This window comes from Hylobates moloch, unplaced genomic scaffold (assembly GCF_009828535.3).
Source record: "Hylobates moloch isolate HMO894 unplaced genomic scaffold, HMol_V3 SCAFFOLD_18, whole genome shotgun sequence".
Taxonomy (NCBI): domain Eukaryota; kingdom Metazoa; phylum Chordata; class Mammalia; order Primates; family Hylobatidae; genus Hylobates; species Hylobates moloch.
Window position 1 is genome coordinate 13,406,299 of NW_026652293.1, and position 10,480 is coordinate 13,416,778.

Genomic DNA, 10,480 nt, shown 5'->3' on the forward strand with positions numbered 1-10,480 from the left:
CCATTATTAAAGTGCTCTTTGATTTTCTTTTTATTTATTTTTTTTTAGAGATAGGCTCTCACTCTGTTGCCAGGATGGACTGGAGTGCAGTGGTGCGATCATAGCTCACTGCAGCCTCCAACTCCTGGGCTCAAGTGATCCTCTCACCTCCTGAGTAGCTGAGACTACAAGCATGCAGCACCACGCCCGGCTAACTTTTAAATTTTTGGTAGAGACAGGGTCTTGGTCTTGCTATGTTGCCAAGGCTTGTCTCAAACTCCCAGCCTCAAGCGATCCTCCTGCCTCAGCCTCCCAAAGAGTTGGGATTACAGGCGTGAACCACTGCACCTGGCCAGCTCTTTGATTTTCAAAGCATCATATAGATTTCATATAAACAGCTGGGTTTCTTATACAGAAATAATAATGCATGTTGTTCAATGTTCAGGAAATTTTATTTATTCAGGAACTCTTCTATTGTACAAAGCAAAATATTCCTATCTCATAAATAGAATTAAAATTTGAATGACTTACTCTTAAATTTTTATTTATGCAGCAAAACAAGGAATAAAAAATTAACAATTATCAAGGAAAGAGGAACTCTTAATTATCAGAGTTTTTACATAAATCAGAAAAAAGATTTTTTTTTCTTAACTATTTAGAATTATCCAGAATTGGGGCAAACAAGAAGCCTATAAAATGAGTACTAAACTCATGTACTGAGTGGCTTGAATTTAGTCTGCACTAAATGGATCTTGACCAAGGCTACTGGAAGGAGGAAAGTGAGTGTTGGGATTGAACTTTGGGACATCGTGTATACACAGTAAAAAAAAGGGTAGCTACAGTTGAATTTTTAAAAGTTTATTATCAAAATGGAAATTGTTTATTGTTCATAACTCTTCATTAATCATTCTTATTAATACAAATGTATGTATTACAACAGTTTTAGTTTCTGAGGTAGTAGTATTGAAAAGAATTAGATTTGTTATAATGAATATACCATACTAACGTAAAATGTTAATAATAGAGGAAACTGGGGATGTATCAGATATATGCAAACTGTTAGTACTATCTTATTTTGTTGTTTTTTTTTTTTGAGACGGAGTTTCACTCTTGTGGCCCAGACTGGTATGCAGTGGTGCGATCTCTGCTCACTGCAACTTCCGCCTCCTGGGTTCAAGTGATTCTCCTGCCTCAGCCTTCCTAGTAGCTGGGATTACAGGCATGTGCCACCACGCCCGGCTAATTTTTGTATTTTTAGTAACGATGAGGTTTCACCACATTGGCCAGGCTGGTCTTGAACTCCTGACCTCAGGTGATCTGCCCGCCTCGGCCTCCGAAACTGCTGGGAATGCAGGCGAGAGCCACCGTGCCAAGCCTGAGTACTATCTTATCAATTTTTCTCTAAAACTAAAATTGTTCTAAAAAACAAAGTCTATTTAAAAAGAAACTAACAAAAAACAAGAATCACTAGTTTTATACAATCTCTTTGTTCTGGAATTGTTTCCATTATCTGTAAAATCTAAGCATTCAGAGATAAACAAATATTAAAATATTCCTTTAATATTTTCCTTTTGAAAGTATCATATTACTTAACCATTTGAGCCATTTCTAGATTTAGTACAGACTCCTATTTAATATTTGGTTTGCTGGTACCTAACAAGAATACTACAATGTAGATTTTTATTTCCTCAACAAAGTGAAAATTTTTTGCCGTCTGTTTTCTCTAAGTTTAAAGCATATCAGTTTTATTTTCTTTTAAAAGTTAAGATTTTAGAGTTAAGAGTGAGGTTCAATTTATATTTTCTAATTAATTAAGCATTTTCTAAAGCTAAAGACTGATCAACATCTTTGGGATATTTATTACATATATAGATTACAATAAAAATGTATGCAGTTCACAACAGATGGTAATGTGAAATTTTATCTCGAGCTGGTATTTCAAGTATTATTTAAAAACCTATTCATACTTATTACCTTAAGTTTATTCTTTTAGCTGCTTTATAATTTTTTTTTTCAAATTTTAACCCTGTTGAAGATTGTAACAAATATATTCTGGTTGCTACAGTCTAAAACAGTGCTTGGAAATATTGATGCTTAGTGTTATTTCTATGATTACTTTAATAACATTTCCTGAGTTTAATTTTTTCATTACCCAGCTATCTTTCAGAACTGGTATATTGATTTTTCTAATTAATATTCTTTGTACTTGGGATGGTATTTCTATTTTGTACTTCTAAAGAATTGAATAGCACAACCACTGTAAGTGATGTGCTTGCTATGTTATCATATAAATGCTCAAGGTACACCTTCTAATGTTGAAAAATAGGAAAATAAATTGACCTTGATGAAGTGTGTCTTCTTTTGTCTGTTCCCAGGAAAGTTTATTTCAGGTATTTCTACTGCTGAAATGATTAGCGTTAACAGCTTTTCCCCTCCATTTTATTTTACAGGGTCTCTTCATCTTCCTGATATATGGGGTGTACAACACAGAGGTAAGTCTGCTTGGAGTATCTCAAGGCTGACAGAGTGAATGAGAGAAATGACAGGTTTCTTATCTTGATAACTGAGGAACAAACTTGGCTTTTCATATGAGTGTCCTACTGCCCTTCATGCTTGGACTAGCTTATATGCATCCCAGCTTACCATTAAACACTGACACCCTGAATAAAGGGACAGCCTCATTTCTCATAGGCATTGACTAATATTTTACGACTGCCTTAAGTTTTTGAACTTTCAGTCTTTAACACTTAGCTATTGTAGAAAAAAACAAAAACAAAAAAACAACTCAGCCTCTCCTATACTCTCACTCAACAATCAACACAGAAGATTTCTGCGACCAAATGTGTAGGGGTTTCTCCCCACACACCGAGCAAGCAATCTATTCTGCAGCAGACACCACCGGGGTGTTCTCCAATTCAATTCTGACACTGTCTACCTGGAGACAGCATCAGATCCCACAGATTCAGAGCCCAGGCCTACAAGACTGGCCCCATTTCAGATGCCAATCACAAGCCCAATGTTGTTTTACCTGTGCTTCTGACTGACCAGCTGTAAATCGGGGTTCCCGTGACCCCTTCCTTGGGCTTGATTAATTTGCTAGAGCAGCTCACAGAACCCAGGCAAAGACTTACGTTTTCCGGTTTACTATTAAGGACATTACAAAGGCTATCGATGAACACCAGATGAAGAGATGGATAGGGGAAGGTCTGTGGGAAGGGGCGCGGAGCTTCCATGCCCTTTCCGGGTGCGCCACCCTCCTGGAACCTTCACGAGTTCGCTTACAGGAAGCTCTCCAAACCCCATCCTTTTTTAGGTTTTTATGAAGGCTTCATTACACAGGCATGATTGATTAAATCATTGGCCATTGGAGATCAACTTAACCTTCAATCCCTCTCTCCTCCCCAGAGGTCGGGGGGTGGGACTGAAAGTCCCAAACTCTAATCCTGCCTTGGTCTTTCCGGTGACCAGCCCCCATCCTGAAGCTACCTAGGGGTTGCCAGCCATCATCAGTCACTTCATTAGCATACAAAAAGACATTTATTACTTTGCAGATTCCACGGATTTTAGCAGTTGAATGCCACGAAACGGTTCAAAGTCCAAATATATATTTCACAATATCACAACTATACTTGACAGTATTAACGTGTCAGTTTAAGAGGTGGAATACTTACAGGTTGTTTCATGGGATTAGAAAAAAAGCAATTACTTCTTATCTCAAAATGCTCATTAAATATTGTCTTTAAAATTTTTAGGGCAGGCTCAGAGAGGTCCATAAGTATTAGTAAATAATCATTATGGTTTCGATTGTGAAGTTTCCCAGAGAATTTATTATTTAATTATGAGAAGTTATTTAGCTAGAAACATTGTGATGTACATGCAATTTCGTTAAGAAAACATACTATGTAAACAAGTTGTTGTCATAGTTCTAGTTCTTTTATTTAAAATTTCTCATTTATAAATATCCTTTGGTAGGAAAGTGTCTGGTTTAGATTTCTGCATGCTTAACATGAAATCGAGTGCCTTGTGTACATTAGGCACTGAATAAATATTTGTTGTTTGATTTTGTTGATATAACTTTGATTTTAAGATTTTACTTCATAATTTTCCCTTACGAGAAAAATTCTAAATTTGCAATGAGTTTCTCGGTATTCTGTACTGGCGAGGAAAGAGTTGATCCTAGCAGAGCTCTTAGAATGGCCTGGTGGATAATTTCTCATAAACAATATAAAGGGCCAGGCATTTATAACGTGGCAAACAGACTGATTAGCCAGGCTAAGGTACGGGGGCATTTAAATAAGATGTGATGATAATGAAGTATGTGTGTGGGCGTGTTTTACAGGACTGCTGCACCTGGATTACGCTCGGTTTCCTCTTCCAGTAGCCTTCAGGAAGGTTGGCAGTAAGACAAGTTTTTTTTCTTTTTTTTTTTTTTTGCAACGGTACCACTAATTGCGGCTTCAAAGCAGGCTCCTCCCATAAATGCAAAGGATATGCGCCCATTATTAGTGCTTCCAAATTCAAAGGGATAACATAAGCACCTGTTTTAATAAATGTTGGGCATTTGGAGTTGAATGCTTCTTGATCGAATCAAAAGTGCCCTCAATGATCCACTTCTAGGTTTGAATTTTATTTCAAGACCTGGATTGCAAAACCTAGAGTGAAGAAAGCCCTAACATTGAATCCTCACTTTCCCCCACCTTCTCTTCCAGCCCCTTTCTCTGCATCTCCCACGCCACGCTGTAGTACAGTCCCCCGTAACTTCCCGCCCCTTGGGTTCCACCTCCTGAGCGTCTTTCCCTCAGAAACCCTCAACCACTTTTATCTCCTTCAGTGCAGCCCACCAATCACGCCTGTGCGCCTCGAAAGCCCCTTTTTAGTAGGGCTCCAAATCTCCGCCTCCCCTGCCCTTGCTCCCCCGCCTCCGCCCAACCGCCCCAGTGATTGACAGGCAGGCCGGGCGGAAGCTGCGGCGCAGGCGCCCTGGCTCCTCAGACCTCCCCTCTGGCCGGGTCGAGGAGTTCCCAGCAGACACTGCGCCGCGGCTGCGCAGTACACGGGAGGCTTTTAATTCCATTGTGGAGAGGACGGCGTTATTTTTATTAACTGGAGGCGACGGCGGCTGCGGCGGCGGCGGGACCCGTAAGTATTGCCGGTGGGTCCAGGAGGGAGAGGGCGAGGCCTGGGGAAGAGTCGCAGGACCATGCGTGCCGGTGCCGGAGGCGACTGGGCTGGGAATTAGTGCTGGGCGCGTTGCGGTCTGGGCGGCGGCGCGGCGGGGTCCTTAGCGCTGCGGTGGTCCCGGCCCGGGGCCCGGTTCCACCTCCTTTCCTCTCTCTTCCGTCTTCCTCCTCCTTTCCTCAGCCAGGCCTCCTCCGGGGTATGAAAATCGGCAGTGGGTTCCTGAGTGGCGGCGGAGGTACCGGCAATAGCGGTGGTAGCGGCTCCGGCGGCGGTGGTAGTGGCGGCGGCGGCGGCAGCAGCAGCGGCAGGAGGGCAGAGATGGAACCCACTTTTCCCCAGGGTATGGTTATGTTCAACCACCGGCTTCCCCCGGTCACCAGCTTCACCCGGCCGGCGGGGTCGGCCGCCCCTCCCCCGCAGTGCGTGTTATCCTCCTCTACCTCCGCAGCCCCAGCCGCTGAGCCCCCCCCTCCGCCAGCCCCGGACATGACTTTCAAGAAGGAGCCGGCGGCGTCAGCCGCGGCCTTCCCCTCGCAGAGGACCTCCTGGGGATTCTTGCAGTCTTTGGTTAGCATCAAACAGGAGAAACCCGCGGATCCTGAGGAGCAGCAGTCCCACCACCACCATCACCACCACCACTATGGGGGGCTGTTCGCTGGAGCTGAAGAAAGGTCTCCAGGCCTAGGAGGCGGTGAAGGGGGGAGTCACGGCGTCATCCAGGACCTCAGTATTCTCCACCAGCATGTCCAGCAGCAACCAGCCCAGCACCACCGCGACGTATTACTGAGCAGCAGTAGCAGGACTGATGACCACCATGGCACTGAGGAGCCAAAGCAGGACACTAATGTCAAAAAGGCAAAAAGGCCAAAGCCAGAATCTCAGGGAATCAAAGCCAAGAGGAAGCCAAGTGCATCTTCCAAACCTTCTTTGGTTGGAGATGGAGAAGGTGCCATCCTCTCCCCAAGTCAGAAACCTCATATCTGTGATCACTGTAGTGCTGCTTTCCGAAGCTCCTATCACCTGCGGAGACATGTCCTCATTCATACAGGAGAAAGACCTTTCCAATGCAGCCAGTGTAGTATGGGTTTCATTCAGAAATACCTACTACAGAGACATGAGAAAATTCATAGTAGAGAGAAGCCATTTGGATGTGATCAGTGCAGCATGAAGTTTATTCAGAAGTACCATATGGAGAGACACAAGAGGACACATAGTGGAGAAAAGCCATATAAGTGTGACACTTGCCAACAGTATTTTTCAAGGACTGATAGATTGTTGAAGCACAGGCGCACATGTGGTGAAGTCATAGTTAAAGGAGCCACTAGTGCAGAACCTGGGTCATCAAACCATAACAGTATGGGTAGTCTGGCTGTGTTGTCTCAGGGAAATACAAGTTCTTCAAGGAGAAAAACAAAGTCAAAAAGCATAGCTATTGAAAATAAGGAACAGAAGACCGGTAAAACAAATGAATCACAAATTTCAAATAATATAAACATGCAGAGTTACTCAGTAGAAATGCCTACCGTGTCTTCCAGTGGAGGCATAATTGGCACTGGAATAGATGAACTGCAGAAAAGGGTGCCAAAATTGATCTTTAAGAAAGGAAGCAGAAAGAATACAGATAAAAACTACCTTAACTTTGTGTCACCATTACCAGATATAGTAGGACAGAAATCCTTGTCTGGAAAACCAAGTGGCTCACTTGGCATAGTATCAAATAATAGTGTGGAGACCATTGGTCTTCTCCAAAGTACAAGTGGCAAACAAGGTCAAATAAGTAGTAATTACGATGATGCCATGCAGTTTTCAAAGAAAAGAAGATATTTACCAACTGCCAGCAGCAACAGTGCCTTTTCTATAAATGTTGGACACATGGTCTCCCAACAGTCTGTCATTCAGTCTGCAGGTGTCAGTGTTTTGGACAATGAGGCACCATTGTCACTTATTGACTCCTCAGCTCTAAATGCTGAAATTAAATCTTGTCATGACAAGTCTGGAATTCCTGATGAGGTTTTACAAAGTATTTTGGATCAATACTCCAACAAATCAGAAAGCCAGAAAGAGGATCCTTTCAATATTGCAGAACCACGAGTGGATTTACACACCTCAGGAGAACACTCAGAATTGGTTCAAGAAGAAAATTTGAGCCCAGGCACCCAAACACCTTCAAATGATAAAGCAAGCATGTTGCAAGAATACTCCAAATACCTCCAACAGGCTTTTGAAAAATCCACTAATGCAAGTTTTACTCTTGGACACGGTTTCCAATTTGTCAGTTTGTCTTCACCTCTCCACAACCACACTTTGTTTCCAGAAAAACAAATATACACTACGTCTCCTTTGGAGTGTGGTTTCGGCCAATCTGTTACCTCAGTGTTGCCATCTTCATTGCCAAAGCCTCCTTTTGGGATGTTGTTTGGATCTCAGCCAGGTCTTTATTTGTCTGCTTTGGATGCCACACATCAGCAGTTGACACCTTCCCAGGAGCTGGATGATCTGATAGATTCTCAGAAGAACTTAGAGACTTCATCAGCCTTCCAGTCCTCATCTCAGAAATTGACTAGCCAGAAGGAACAGAAAAACTTAGAGTCTTCAACAGGCTTTCAGATTCCATCTCAGGAGTTAGCTAGCCAGATAGATCCTCAGAAAGACATAGAGCCTAGAACAACGTATCAGATTGAGAACTTTGCACAAGCGTTTGGTTCTCAGTTTAAGTCGGGCAGCAGGGTGCCAATGACCTTTATCACTAACTCTAATGGAGAAGTGGACCATAGAGTAAGGACTTCAGTGTCAGATTTCTCAGGGTATACAAATATGATGTCTGATGTAAGTGAGCCATGTAGTACAAGAGTAAAGACACCCACCAGCCAGAGTTACAGGTAAGGTCCCAAAAGTGACCAGGCTGGAGGTCTTCTAATGTAATTTTGTTTTATTTTGAGAACACTGCCATTGGAATGTTTCTACACGATCCTATTAAGAATAATGTGATGCCCTTTCAATGCAACTTTTCATATTTAGTTTATTTTGTTAGCGTGATTTTAGCTCTGTTTGTATTATGATTTTTAATCAAAATCAATAGATTAAAAATAGTTTGACATTCAAAGTGACAATGTTTAGCAATCAAATTTACATGTATAGATCGTCAGGGAATAGCCCAAATGTTTTAAACGCAAAAAAAACAAAAAAACAAAAAAACAAAAAAAAAACCCTACAAAAAAAACTTTGTTGCTAGGATTAAGGTTATTCTAATTGCTTTACTCTCAGGAAAGTGTAATAACGCATGGGAATTCTGTACGTTATCACTGTAATGGAATATCCAATTTACAGATAGTATGATATACATTTCATCATTTAAGTAAGGGATCGAAAACATTTCAAATTGCTCTATCTGGGCTGATATACATTTCGTCATTTAAATAAGGGATCGAAAACATTTCAAATTGCTATCTCCATCTGGGCTGATCCAAAATTCTGAGATTGTTGGCTACCTATATTTTGTTGCAGCTTTTAAATGTACTCTGAACTTCCAAACCACATTCATTCCAGCCTGGTAGAACAAATATTCTTGGATCTTTGATCAAAGCCTGGAATGATAGCTTTAATAAAAGAAGGAAAAAAAAAAAAGCACCCTCTCCTTATCTCAACTGTAACAAGGCTGTAATTCCATCAAGCGATTCTACTGACATCTAGTACAGTGTTGAAGCCCAAGTGGTTGGCTGGTTCCAGTATTAGAACTCAAGTTGAAATTATATGATTAACTGAAATTTGGGGCATGCATTATTTATTATACATGGCCTAAAACGGTTCTTTTGTCTGCGCTGTTACATATTACCTACACTTCTGGGTTTTTTTGTTCTTGTTCTCAGCCTCTCTTTAAGAGTTCTTGGGCCTTCCTTATTCCCTCTTTCTGTTTTAACAGTTTTAATTTTAGAACCATTTACATTCCAGTAGGTAATTCACTATGCGCTTTATATGCCTTAGGGCATCCAAATACAAAACAATAGGGTAAACATCCCCAAAACCCACCTTTAAAAAAAAAAACCCATACAGATTTCTATATGTAATAAAACCCCATGTTCTTGGATAGATATTAATAAGGTTGTAATTCCAACTAGTGACATAACTCCTGTGAGGGATAAGAATGTGTCTGCTTATAGTAATAACATCAGAACCTCTTTGTGAAATTGCGGCCTTTAATGTACATTTTAATAAAAGGGTGCGTTAGTATTGTACAGGGGTCTTGTAAAGTCATCAAAACTTGCTATGAACTCTAATTGCCATTTGAAGCTACTGATTGGCAGTGGCTCTACTCTAAAACTGCTTTTTAGCAATTGTATTTTTTTCCTGATTATATTTTTTAATGTACTTTGATGTTTATGCTGATGAGTTTTTTATGTACTTTTGGTGATGTTTCAGTCTTATGTACTCTTCTGACGTCAGAAAAGTACCACTGGTTGTTTGCAGTCTTATTGTGTAATCAGCCTACCGCAGGCTTCCATGTATAATAAAGTCATTAATATTGTGCAAGTGTAAAACACTTCTGTTATAAAAGCAGTGTTTGGAAAATAAGAAATATTAAAAATGGTTACAAAGTATTAGTTAATTTCCTTTTCCCACTTTCCTCGCTTTAGCTTTAGCAGCTAAAGGGTCACCAACTTGTCATTGCAAGATTCTTAGAAAATGTACTTAATCTTCTTAAATACACTCAGTACTAAAAAGTGTTTATTTCTTAGTAAGTGCGGTAAGTTCTATTGAGTACAGAGTACAAGCTGTAATCAAAGGATGGAGAGGACCTTTACCACTGTATCTCTTAAGCTGTATGATTTTTCTCCAGTTTGTTTTATACAGGTTTTGAATTTCTTTAACTTTTATTGTGTGTACTGAATACTGCATATGTATTATTCTGATTGTTTGCTCTAGTTTACTACCAATAAAAGTCCTGTTAATCACAAAATTGAAGAAAGGAGATATTACTTAATATCCAGTAACGTTTTTCAGAATTTTCTATTAACATTTTCTAAAATATTCACATCCGTGGTATAACCTGCAGTTTAGAGGTTTGTACTTTAATTGTATTTTTTTAACTTAGGTATTTTATGTTTCTAGGTTTATTTTAGTCGAAAATGGACTCAAGGCCGGGCGTGGTGGCTCACGCCTGTAATCCTGGCACTTCGGGAGGCCAAGGCGGGTGGATTGCCTGAGCTCGGGAGCTTGAGACCAGTCTGGGTAACACGGTGAAACCCCGTCTCTACTAAAATACAAAAGATCAGCTGGGTGGGGCGGCATGTGCCTGTAGTCCCAGCTACTTGGGAGGCTGAGG

General features: G+C 40.9%; 1 protein-coding gene across 3 annotated transcripts; it reads left to right on the forward strand.

The window, feature by feature from the left end:
* The first annotated feature begins 2,430 nt into the window (after positions 1–2,430).
* On the forward strand, positions 2,431–10,114 carry ZNF281 (zinc finger protein 281). 3 transcript variants are annotated; one of them, XM_058430584.1, is made up of 4 exons: positions 2,431–2,471; positions 4,319–4,371; positions 4,811–5,118; positions 5,341–10,114. In XM_058430584.1, the coding sequence occupies exon 4, from the start codon at positions 5,359–5,361 to the stop codon at positions 8,041–8,043; it is 2,685 nt and encodes an 894-aa protein (XP_058286567.1). In that variant the 5' UTR covers positions 2,431–2,471; positions 4,319–4,371; positions 4,811–5,118; positions 5,341–5,358; the 3' UTR covers positions 8,044–10,114. The 3 variants fall into 3 exon arrangements, with proteins under 3 accessions (XP_058286567.1, XP_031992591.1, XP_031992592.1); XM_032136700.2 differs by having other exon boundaries at positions 2,457–2,471; positions 4,319–4,378; XM_032136701.2 differs by having other exon boundaries at positions 2,457–2,471; positions 4,319–4,378; positions 5,345–10,114.
* Positions 10,115–10,480: the final 366 nt, after the last annotated feature.

Excerpts from the sequence above, each read along its gene's own strand:
- ZNF281 (XM_058430584.1), top strand. The coding sequence starts at position 5,359 with ATGAAAATCGGCAGTGGGTTCCTGAGTGGCGGCGGAGGTACCGGCAAT.